This window comes from Manihot esculenta, chromosome 5 (assembly GCF_001659605.2).
Source record: "Manihot esculenta cultivar AM560-2 chromosome 5, M.esculenta_v8, whole genome shotgun sequence".
In the NCBI taxonomy this organism is placed as follows: Eukaryota; Viridiplantae; Streptophyta; class Magnoliopsida; order Malpighiales; family Euphorbiaceae; genus Manihot; species Manihot esculenta.
In genome coordinates, this window is record NC_035165.2 from 26,887,859 (window position 1) to 26,901,045 (window position 13,187).

At 29.7% G+C, this 13,187-nt stretch overlaps 1 protein-coding gene across 1 annotated transcript; it reads right to left on the bottom strand.

Annotated features, from left to right (window-relative positions):
* Nucleotides 1-11,621: 11,621 nt before the first annotated feature.
* On the bottom strand, nt 11,622-12,777 carry LOC110616015. The gene has a single exon (XM_021758312.2). It carries the CDS (start codon nt 12,577-12,579, stop codon nt 11,764-11,766), a length of 816 nt encoding a protein of 271 aa, XP_021614004.1. The 5' UTR covers nt 12,580-12,777; the 3' UTR covers nt 11,622-11,763.
* Nucleotides 12,778-13,187: the final 410 nt, after the last annotated feature.

Here is a 13,187-nt window from a genome sequence, read left to right on the forward strand (position 1 = left end):
CTCAAAAGTACCGGCTTGGTGACAGTCCTTCAGGGAGGACATGAACAAGCACTTTTCGACATTATATTTTTTCCTTATAGAGGTCAGTTGGAGAAGGCAGATCTGATTTATAAGGTTCAACTTAAGGAACTCGTTGCAGCCTTGAGGTATATCCCCCCAAAATAAGTTGACATTCCACTCGACCCCTGAACTCTCTTTTAGCTCGACGATGGCAAAATGCTCTATCCAACCCTTAATGGAATCTTTATAGTTGGTAAAAGTGAACAATCCGACTCGGAGACCAAAATAATAAAACCCATTAACGGGCCTAACCAGATAAAAGAAGGTAGAAAACAAGTCGATAAAAGGATTGAAATCCCAACATAGACAAATAGATTCAAAACAACACATGAATAGAATGGAGTTAGGTGTCAGCATTTGGGGAGTTATCCTAAAACGTTGGAAAACCTGAAAGGGAAAGTCAACCCAAACTTGTGTTGCTTGAGGAAAAATACCAAATTATGCCCCTTTTGGGCGTCTATCAAACCCCTGAGCGATGGGTCAGAAAGGACTATTCTCTCATTACTCAGGGGCGCCCTAATCCTAAAGGTTTTAGTGTCTATTAAGTTGTGGGGAAGATTTTGAAGTAAGGAAGACAGAGTGATAGAAAAGACCAATTCGTCCACTACTAGCATTTCAATAGGAGCCATGAGAAAAGCAGTAACGTACCTCTGACCGGAGAATCGAGATAATAGAAGGAGGAAAGGCAGAATGGTAGAGACGATGCAAGAATGAGAGCAATGGGTGAAAAGCGAAATTCAAAATTGGGAAAGATGAAAGAACGACACCTATCAGAACCCCTTTCTCGAGTCGAGTAAAAGTAATTGAAGTCTCAAAATCTACTTTCTCACTAATCATGAAATAATTGGTAAAGGACTAAAGGGGCACTTGATTACTAATGGATCTCGGACCGCTAGGCCTACTGCCCCAAACCAAAGAGGCTTGGGCCAATCTAATATAGGCCTATAACGCGTTGTGTAAGACAAGACTCAAACCAACTAAGGTCTAATTTCACGAGCCAGATAAGGTTTAAAGGAGTTCGAGACAGTTGGATCCGACTAATTATCAATGTCTGTATGAGAACAAAGCGGACAATAATAGGAATCGTGTCCAAAAGGAGCTAAAAAAATTAAACCTAACTATAATCAAGTCCTCATGCTCACGAACAAGTTACCCGAATGAAAGTGGCAAATGAATAAAAATATAGGACAATAAAGGTACGCAAAAAAAAATAGAAATAGCATATGATAAAACAAAGACAAACTTAAAAAAAAAAAAACACAATTCTAGAACCATTTTGAATCTCAATCATCAGAAGGCAAATGAATGTGGAATCGATGCAAACAATTGTAAGTATGCATCATTCAGATTAGTCTAATAAAATAAATTTGTTATTTATTATATAGTATTACGAGTAAAAATATTGTCTTTTCCATGTATAACGTGTTTAGGAGAGGATGATAGGATTGATAAATAACCTTCTGAATTCCATAAAGGAATCTAATGGGAATAGTCCCTTGGAAGTTGATATATATTCACAAGTTATGGGTCCAGAGCCACATGGTCATGTGTTCGTAGTTTGAGATAGGGTTCAATCCCTACTGCTTTATGGGGTCTAGTCATCATTTGCTAGGAGATGATGGAACAACAGCATTCTGAAAATGAAGGAAAATCAAGCTCGATTAGAGGCCAAGCTAACTATGGTGATGAAGGAAAATCAAGCTCTACGGGCATTTAATGCTCCGAACACATTCGATTCAAATTAAAAAAATTAATCGAATCGAATTAATTTAAAATTTTAATTTAATTTTTTATTCATTTCAATTCGGTTCAGTTCAATTTTTAATTCAAAAATTTTGATTATTTTAATTCGATTAGATTTTGATAAAAAAAATTAAAAAAATCAAACCGAACCGATCAGTGATAATAGTATATTATTTTCAATAATATAGAGAAATTAGATCATATTAAAGTTAAAATATTCCAATTAAATTTTAAAATATTAAAAAAAATGTAAAAAATAAAAAAATTTATTAAAAATTCAAACCAATCAAATCAAACTAAATCGAACTAAATCATATCGGTTCAATTTGATTTAATTTCTAACTAAAATCAATTTGATTTAATTTTTATAAATACTAAAATTTCAGTTTTCGTTTATTCAATTCAGTTCGATTTTAAATTGAACTGACCGAATGGAACATCTAGTGGATAGGTTTTTTTTTACTCTAAATGTCTTATAGAATGTTTAAATTTAATTAATTATTGAAGAATTTTTCGTTTTAATTAATTCTCATAATTATTTATTTTTAATAGATTTCCGATGCCTTCTAGTGCTCATCATTTTATGCATGCAAGAAAAATAGGATTTATAGTGTTTACCTATTATTCGGATGATAATTAACCTTTTTTAAAATCTGAAATATAAATTAATTATTAAATAAAATGATGCATTTATATTTTTTTTATAAATTAATTATTTGCTTGGGATGGAAATGATAAATACCATTCATTGAAATTAAGACTAGAAAGAAGCCTAATACATGAAATAAAAGCCCAAATAACAATACACTCCAAAATAAATGAAAGTAGTCCAAGTCCACAGATCAGTCCAGCTCATAAAGAAAAGCTACTATCAAAACCCTAACTGGCAAATAACATCATTCATCGATCCAATTATAAAATTAAAGGGGACAGACATGGTTGTCCCCTCCATGAAGTTTTAATTTTTAAATGAAAATATATTAAATATAAGTTTATTTTTAATATTTTATTATATTTAGTCTTTTATTTTAAAAAATTAAAAATTAATTTTTTTATTGATTGAATTAAATAAAATTTTAATAAGTTTAAATTTAATAAATTATAATTATATTTGTATTAAATCTAATTATAATTAATTTAATATAATTATATTAAATTTTAACTTGTTAAAAATATACTTTATTTCTACGAAGTATAAACATTGCGCTAATAAGTATTTTGATCTCCTAAATGAAAGTGTTGTATTTGCTTTTAAATGTAAATATTATGTCAGTCGCTGTGTTGATCTGAATCATTTTTACCTGAAAAACAATGATGCAAGTAGAGATAGAAAGAAGTCTAAAAAGATTAGTTAACTCAACCAACTGAAGAACCGATTGACTCTTTAAGGCCTGCAAATATTCATTAACTAAAAAAACTCAGGAAAATAGTTTTTTTTTTGTTATAGTAAAAGTTGAAATACAAAATAAAGCTTAACAAACTTAGAGGTCAAGTCAACTAAAAAAAATATTATACAGGCTCAAAAAAAAATTCTAGATCCTAACAATTAGTCCAAGGGTAAGGCCTAAAGCTAAACACGTGAATTCGAAAACTAAGGAGATCCAACCCACACTAATAACCTAGCAATAGAGAACATATATTATTCCCATCAATGTTGTTCAAAAGAAGGTTTTTTGTTACCGTGGGAAGTGTTGGAAAAAGATGAAAGCCTAAAGAGGTGACCGGAGAGATATACTCCACTCTAAAAGAAGAACCTTGTTTCAAAGGTGTAATACTAGCTAAACTCCAATGTCAAAATTCCAAATTTCCGAAGGAATTTTTGTTGGAATCCAGAATCTCAGAACCAGAAATTTTAGAAGGATAAAATGTGTTTTTTTATAAAATAAATTTTAAACATTTTATAATGTGTTTAATGAAAAAAATTTAGTGTTCAGCCGTCGAACCTCCCAGGTTTGGCCGCTGAACATTTGCTGACAGACCCACCTATAAAAGGATCTCAGCTTGAAAGGAAGAAAGATTTTTTTTCTCCATTTCGAGCAGAGGTGAGTCTCTTGCCCCTCTCCTTCACAAATTCATCGTTTAAACAGTTTTCTCATGGATTTTTACTTTCGTTTTGGAGAATCAAGCTTGGGGATCGATTTCTAACTTTTGGAACCCTCCAAAGTTCATTTTATCCCCTTTTCCGAGTTCTTGGTTGTTGTGATCATTGTTTTTTCAAGAGATAAGTTAGAATCCTTGCCTCTCTTCTATTACTTGAGTTTTTAAAGAAACTATAAGTTATTTCAAGGGTTTGGTTTTGCATGCAAGAACTTTTAGATGCTTTGGGCATAAAGTTTGAATCTGTGCTTTAATCCATGTTTAATAAATGCATGTGGTTCTTTTCCTTGTTTCTATGTTGTTTTGTGACCCTAATGATTTTTTTAATAGTTTTATAAATCTATGTGTTGGTTTATTTGCGTTTGGAGGTTGGATTGCAGAAGCAGAATCAGATTTGGCATGATGCCAAAACCCAGGCTTGGCCACTAAAGGTTTCTTCGGCCGCCGAATCTGCACTTGAGGCAACCATCTTTGACCGATAAAAGTACCTCTGAAAGTTTGACTTTCAGATCTATAAGGGGATTTTAGGCCGTTAAACTTGCCGCCGAAAGTCTCATGTCCAGCCGTTTTCAGCTCATTTTTCACATGCTTTCTTATATGTTTATAGGGGTTTCTTAGGATAGTTCTAAGAGTTATTGTTAGTATATTTGCCTTAAGCCATTATCTTGGACCTTTTTGTATGTCGTTTTGGTTATTAATAAAAAGAGGTTTTATTATCATTATTATATGTTTGCATATTACATAATAATGATTAATATCCCTGGTTACTTATTATTATGTTGATAATAATAAAATATAACTAGTATGATTATTGATTGATAATCATGAGATGATTATGTATATGTTGATATAATTCAATGATCATAAATGCTTGTTAGAGAACAAAGTATTAGATGAACCCGCATTGAGATCACTACATGGGTCATTGTCATAAGTGAATATCAAAGTAGTTATGTCTTAATCCTTTAACTTGAGATTGTCATAGTTTCCAACATAAGGACTGTTATGTTTTGACATAACCAAACATTGTCTTTAATCGGACAATTATAAATGTTATGGTTGAGCATAATAGAAATTATTCAGAGGATATTGAACAATCAAGATAGAATTTGTCCCTCTCTTTGAGAGAGATATATTCTGAGTCCCTCGATAAGCGAGACTAAGAAATGCATGACCGTACTCAAATGAATTGATAGTATGATCAATATCATTTGGTTTGATTAGTCTACTTAAAGATCGAGAAATCATAAGTTTGAACATTATAAGTTTGACACTGACCATGACTTATGTTCAAATTAGATATCGTGTGACAAAGGGATTAATACATGTTCTATTTATTAGGCTTTATCGGACTATCAATCCTCATATTAGTTGGGTAGTCATAATGTCTTGCTAGAGGCCGCTTATGATTTATGGGCCTTGTGGGACTGTGCCTATTGCCAATTAATATGAGCCTATTGGGTTACACACAAAAGAACGTTGTTGATGTGCTATGTCATATTAATGGGCTAAAAGCCCATTAGTATAATTAATAATAATAAAGATATTATTATTATTAATATTAATTATTATTATAAGATAATAATATTTAAAAAGATCTGCAGTCTATCTGTAACTGTTACAGATAAAAGATTCCTCGATTTTTCTTATCAAAATAAACTATCATGTAAGATATTTGAGTATCTGTGAGATTGTGATAGTTGGTTATGCACGCAACTCTTTTACGAAAAAAAGTGTGGGAAAACTAAAAAGACTTAAAACGTATAAAACTCCTGCTGCGAATTGTCGGGGTGACGTTTGTTGGAGAAAATCGTTTTGAGCTGCAGATTGGAAAAGCACATAGCTTATCCATCTTTAAGAAAGCTAGCACTCTAGAAGGGTAAAAAGACGTTTGTGTCGATACCATTGAGGGTGTTCGTTGAAAAGCAGCACCTTGAGTCCGGGATTGTATCTTCCTGTCGAGTTTAACAGGTTAGTCTCTTATCCTTCTTTTGGAAATAAACGAAGCACTCGGATCCTGTGAAGGAAACCAAAGATTTTTAATTTTTTCGTTGCGTGTTTGGGTTGCAGTAATCTCTGGGTTTCTTAACAATTATAAAAGTTATGTTTGATCCTTCATTTAAGTCCATGTATGTAGGATCGGACTTGGGAGACCATAGAGGCCTCCAGCGAGTTAACTGCTTCAGAGCTAATCTTGCATCAGACAGAGATGATAGAACTAAACTAAACTATTATTTTAAAGAAATTAAACATTTTAAGCATGCTCATGCATCATGAATGTTATGTGTATATGATTAGGTTGTTTTGCATCAGAATTCATGAATATGATGTATTGCACAATTAGTTATTATTGTGGATGGATGTTGGATGACCCCCTGACCCTAGACTATACTATGATATGTTATGATGGATATGAAAAGATCAGGGTTTCCCATTCTATACCCCTGGCATATGTAAGAGAAAGACCAGAATTGCCATTCTATGCCCCTAGCACTATATATATTATGTTATGTTTAAGAGGAAGTCTTGGAGAGCATCCATTATAGGCCATGCACTATTAGAATTATGAAGGGTTATTGGTAACGAGTTCATCTTGATGTTAATTATTTATGTTGTGACACATTAATATGATCATGTATCTTATTAAATTATTTTATGATTATGTTTCTGTTAACTAGGCTCTTATAGTTTAAACATTTCCCCTACCCCCAGGTTTGCAGAATCAGAGTTAGGTCGGGAGGTCAATAGTGTTATATGGTATAGTTCTGATGTAATAGTATAGTTGTGGACATATAATGCATATTGTGGATTAGAATTGCGTTTTACTTGAGTTTTCTTTTATAATATCTTTGTTCATAATCTTATTATATAAAAGTTTTAAAGTTTGAATTTTGTTTGGACCAAACTGAGACATGTAATGATGAACATATTGGAGTATTTGATGAGAGTTCTATTATGAATTTTATGTTTTTTAGTTATGTTGCATGCATATGTCAAATTTTAATTTATGAGATACAAATATTTTTGTATGTTTTTAAAATCATATTTGGAATTATATCAGATATATCAGGATGTATAGTAGGTTTGGTACGAGCTCCAACGACCTTAAATCAATCTGAACCCTAACGTCTATATCGATCCGATTTTCGAGTCATTATAAAAGGTCAAGATATAGGGGCTGATTTAAACCCATGCAAGACGAAACGATAGTCATTCGGAGGAGGCAAAGCTTTTGGCTCCATCTAAGGCAATTGAGGGACAAAAAAAACACTTCCATTAAAGTTTTTAAATACTTCCAAAATACCCACCTTTAAAAGAAACAATACAGCATAATTAAACTATAAACTTAATTCACATATCAGAGTAAGATGATGCCTAAAACATAGATCCCACTAAATGTGCAAAACAAGATAAATAGGAGTACTTATTAAAAGTACAAATCTATTAAAATAAAACAGAAAAATTATTGTACATGCAAAATCCAATTTTAGGGCAGAGGAAGCCGTTGAATAATAGGTAAAATAGACTTAAATTCTTAAAAGAGAAAATTTCTCTCTTACGGGTAGAGAGAGAAAGCGAGAAAAATAGTTGAAACATTACACATTGCACATAAACAGGCCAACAAAGATACATTTTTTTCTCCCTCACATCTACAAAACCCAACAGCCCACTTCCAAATTTCAATGACCTGTATCATGGATTGGCCTACAGTTTGGTTCTGAAAAGTTATAAAAGAATATTTTACTTTTATTTCCATTAAAAATAAAAACAAAAATAATCATTGGCACCGGACAAAACAGCCACTGTTGAAATTATTGATGTATTTGGTATTGTTTCCAACCAAACCATCACTTCAAATAATAATATTAACTCAATTTTCTTAAAAAATAATATATAAATAAAATTAATTAATATTAAATTTAATAGTTGCCAAAATCTTTTTTATTTTTGCTTTACTGTAATTATATATAGCTAATTATTGGATGGTGGACCTTGTATTTATTCATGCCATGACTTAAATAAATTAGTTAGGCTATGCTATTGAACTTTATATCCATTTTCTTTTTCTAAGGTTGTTAAGGTTCCTCATTCTTAATTATTCATTAATTACCTTTTAATTAATAATCCTGTCCCTGCTTTTCACGAATGCTTGTCCTTTTCTTTTGTTCTACCACATTTTTCTTTCTTATTAAGTAATTGGACTTCCATTTATCTCCGATTTTATTATTCTGGCCGACATATTTATTAAACTAATAATATTAATATAATTTTTCTGAATTTTAAAATAATTTTATTATTTTTTTATGGTTGCCTTCGACGGCTCATTGACGATGGACAGTTGATTAATTGTAGAGCTGATTAGTTCATGTTCCATTATTTCATCCGTGTTATAATCAGTTGAATTCACAGTATATACATTATTTTTTGATCGTGTCAAATCGTGTTTAGTCTATTTAATCCTATCAAGATTGATTTGTCTCGTTAACTAAAATTTGATTAAACCGTGAACATATATCTTAATCATATAAGGTATGATATTTGTTAGATTATTATAAAGTATTTAATTTTAATATTTTATTAAAATTTTTTTCTTGTGATTTAAAGAAGAAATTTCATAGTGTTTAATTTAATTCATCGTTAAATAAAAGAAAGAAAACTTTATAACAAGAATGGATAAATTATCGAAAGGTCCTTAAATTTTACTATGTTTATTCTTCAGTCATTTTATTTTAAAAAGTAAATTGTTCAATCTCTCACATTTGCTTCCATTAATTATTGAATCACTCCATTTTTTTAAATTACTTTACTACTAACTATACATATGAAATTTTTTCAACCCTCCCCTGTCCTTGTCTATGCCCTTATCCATTCTTCTTCTTCTTCCAAAAATAATAACCTAGTTGTAGATATTTGTCTGAAAGAAATACTTTTCTTCCTGTATAATAAAAAAGAAAACTTTTTTTTTTAAAAGTGTTAAATTTTTAATATATTTAGAAAATATCAATATTTTAATTATTTAAGTAAGGAAGCTCTGGAGTGAGTATTCGGTTTAAAATTAAATTTATATTAGTATTTGTGAAAACTAAAGTGAAAATCAATTTAAATCGAATCAGTTTGATTCAATTCAGTTCGGTTTGATCGATTAAAGTTTTTGAAAAATATATAATATTTATCTATGATTCAGTCAGCAGCTCTATTTTTTTTTTTTAATTCCAACATGAATATATAAAAATATATATGTGAATGTGTTATTGATAGTTGAAAAGTAGGAGGAGTTGGCTAGTTGGGAATCTTTAAAACAAAATGTGTTTTTTAAATATCTGTTGCAATTTATGGTTACAAAAGCAATTTATTTATTTATTTTTAATGTTATCAAAATCAAATTAATTGGTTCATCAATTTGATAGATTTAAATGATTTAATTTGTCATGGAGTTATTGTAATCTAGTGTGCTATACAAATTAATCCAACTTGGTATTTCAATACAAGTTTATATTATTTCACAAGGATTATAATTTCATACTGTATTGTTTAGATTTCAATTTTTTACTCTTAACAACTTCTTTAAAAATTAAATTTAAAATTGAAAAAATTCATTAATTAGCCTATTTTTTTTATAAATTAGTAATCGAACTAATAAACTCTGAAGGATAAATAGTTTATAAAAAATTTAAAAATTTGCAAAAAATTAATTTAGCTGATTTATTTATTTTTAAAAAATTATTTATAGTTCATGTGACAGCTAGGAGGAGAGGAGATGACAAACCTGAGAGACAAGACCATGGTTCCAAAACAGGGACAGTTTTTGGTCCAAGATATACATGTTGTCTTCATTAAATTATTTCTTAATTTGATAAATTAGTTATTAATTAATACTCTATTATAAAAATTACCATCAGCTTACTGTTACAAAGATGACTGTCATCATCCTCACAACAAAACCAGATCCAATATATAATAATTTACTCTAAAATATTTCATAAATATCCAAAATTTGACCAATCAAGATAGCATGTTTAATCTTTTTTTCAGGTGAAATATATAATATGACTCTATTTTTACTTAAAAATTCAGTCAAAACCCTAACATTTAATTTTTTATATTTAATTTTATAAAAATATAATAATTTAATACGTGTAAGCTATCTATACACATAGAAATTAAATAATTATAATTTATAAAATTTAAGTGTTAATAGTTATATTTTTATAAATTTCAGAAGTCAAAAGTTAATATTAAAAAATTAAAGTGTTATCTGATTTTTTGTGTAAAAGTCAGGAATCAAAACTATTAAATTTTGAAATTTTATTTTTATATTATTAATAGAATTACTACTAAAAATAAATATAATTAAATATATTCTTTATTTAAAATTAATTTTGATATGTTATAATTTAAATAAAGCAATAATATATGATACAAATTATTGATATTTGATACTGAGGATAATAAGTAAAAGGATCTCTTTATCCTTTTGGTTGAGGAAATCCTATAACAAGTGGATAAGAGCAAGCAGCTAGCTTCATTATAAAGAATACACCGTATGCAAAACAAGTATCACTTTAATTTCATTTCTTGGCAACAATTTTTTTTTTTTTTAATGCAACCCCACCAATAAGAAGAAAAATATATAATTAAATTGCCATCAACCTTCCTCTGCTCCCCAAGATGGTCCCACAAAACACACAAAAAGACATTAAAAAAATCATGGGTATTAAAAAAAAAAAAAGAGGAAAATGACAAATTAAAGAACAGAGAAAAGGGAAGAAGAAGAAGAAATATAGTAGGAAATAGGAATGATTAAGTGGAGTTGTCCCTACAAAGAGACAATGTCGAGGTAGTGGTAATTAACTTTTGCCTACATCTATAGAAATAGAACATCCCTAATAATGCAAAACCATCACCCACCAATTACTTTGTCTAGGTAATTTGTGGGCAATCAATTTTGGTATAAATTTAGTTTATAAATTTCATGTTGATTTGTGATAAAGATAATGCGTGTCTTCTAAAAATTTTAAATATATTTTTTTAAATTTATGTATTAAATTACATTTTTATTATTCTGGCCGTTCCCTATTTATTAAGAAAAAGGAAATCTATGAGGAGATCATGTAGGCATTAGATAAGAAGAGCAATTTTCACCGACGAAGGATAATCTCGAAATTCTTATTACATGTGTCGAGGAGAGGCAACATAAAAAGGTCTTTTCTTACTTAATAATAATAATAATATTAGTAAAGGGCCCTACACATCATTTTCATGTTTTGAGCAAGTAAAAAGCTGCATGATATGGGTAGTATTCCATTGCTTTCACCTTCTCTAAATAATGACTTGATTCATTTCTCTTTCCAAATTATTAATTTCCTTTCTGCATTGGAAAATCCACCACAAATTATTCTAAATTACAAAAAAAATTAACATTTAACATCCATTCTACTATCATGAAAATAATTTAATTTCAATCATAAAAAATTTATTGTTGATAAAAATAGTCATAAAAATCAAATAAATCATAAAAAGACTATTAATGGATTTTGGTATATTTTTTGAAAAGGCTATACCGTGATTTTCATTAAATTTTTTATTATTTTTATATAATCACAATATAATTTTATTCGTATAAATTCACTAATTAAAAAATAAAATGTATTAAATAAATATTCAATATCTAATAAATTTTTTATTTTTTATTTAATTTTTAGAGTATTTTTAATAATAAAAATGTGAAGTCTTTATAAAATAAAAATTCAATATAATTATATGCACAGAGGGTCTCCCTCGTACCTATTAATGTAAAATAAAGGCAGAATTTAATTTTTCAAATCCCTAATTTCTTACTTTCTAATTACTATTTTTTTTTAACTAATTAATCACATACAAGTGATTTTGGTAATTACAGGATGAATCCTTCTCTTCCATTAAAACAGCAAAATTCTCATCCCTTAAAATCTTCCTTTTACTAGCGATGAAACTCTCAATTGTAAGCCTAAACTCTTCGCTGTTCATTTCCTGCATCGACTTTCTCGTCAGAGTACGTCCACCGGCGACTACCATTTCTCTTCCGTTCTCTGTCCCCGACCGCCGCAGTCCTCGTCGATGACTCATTTTCATGTTCTCTACTGAGTATTTCTCTGATCGTGTTCTCCTGAAACTCTTCTTCTCTTCACTATCAGCCTTACAAGTTTCTGTCACTGCAAGTTCACTGACTGGATTCTTCTCCGCTGGAGCACAGTCAGCATTCTCGCTATGAACGATCTGTTTGTTTTGAAAGGTATTCTCGTCAGGCTGAACCTCCACTGCCGCCAGTGAGAATACTATCAATTGTTTATCCTCGTTGACAGTTCTTCTCCGGCGACAGGAGGAGGAGAAAGAGACGTACTGATCGTAAAGATCAGGCTGAGAAACGGAATCGTTGTTTCCGGCGGTGGCGGCGGCAGATAAATGATAGATAACAAAAACAAACGCGTTTATGATGAGGAAAACGGAGAATTGGTGGTTCAAAACGGAGAGATAAGCAGAGGCCATCTCAAGGACGAGTGGAAGCCACGTGAAGGAGCAGCAAACGAGAGTGAAGGCTCCGGCCAAACGAAAAGAGAATATAGAGATTCTATCTCTCTTGTATCTTCTCATGGCGTCAGCTTTCTCAGCCTTGACAATATCAAATTCAAAAGATGACATTTTCAGAGGAAATGAATCAGAGGAGGGGTTAGTGGTTAGGGTTTTGGAGAGGCTTGAAGATGAACGGAGAATTGCGCAGAGAAGGAAAGCGAAGACAGTGAGTGTGAGCTGAGATTTTTGTTTGGTAACTCTTTTAGTTTCAAGTTTAGGTGAGGAAGATGGCAAAGGAGACCGGCGAGTGAAGAGACGTATTTGCGGGGTTTTTATAGAGCTTTAGGAAATAATCCATCCTCTTATCCCATATAAAATTATTATATTTAAAAATAATTTTAAATGTTTCTGATATTTAATTTTATTAAATATTTTATTCTTTTGGTATATTATTCTATTCCTTTCCTAAAATACTTCCATTTTCTTTTCTACATAAATTAACAAAATATAATTAATATAGTTTTAAAAAATTAATAAATTTATATTGCATTTTTTAATATACATTCCACCCATATTATTTTATATTTAATTATTATATATATTGTATAAATTACAAATACTATAAATGATAATTAAACAAATTATATTATTTATTATTATAGGATAAAAAAATATATACATAAAAATAATTATATTTCAATTATTATATGTCATGTAAATTAAAAATACTATAAATA

Coding starts and splice junctions, on each gene's coding strand:
- LOC110616015 (XM_021758312.2), bottom strand. CDS start 12,579: ATGTCATCTTTTGAATTTGATATTGTCAAGGCTGAGAAAGCTGACGCC.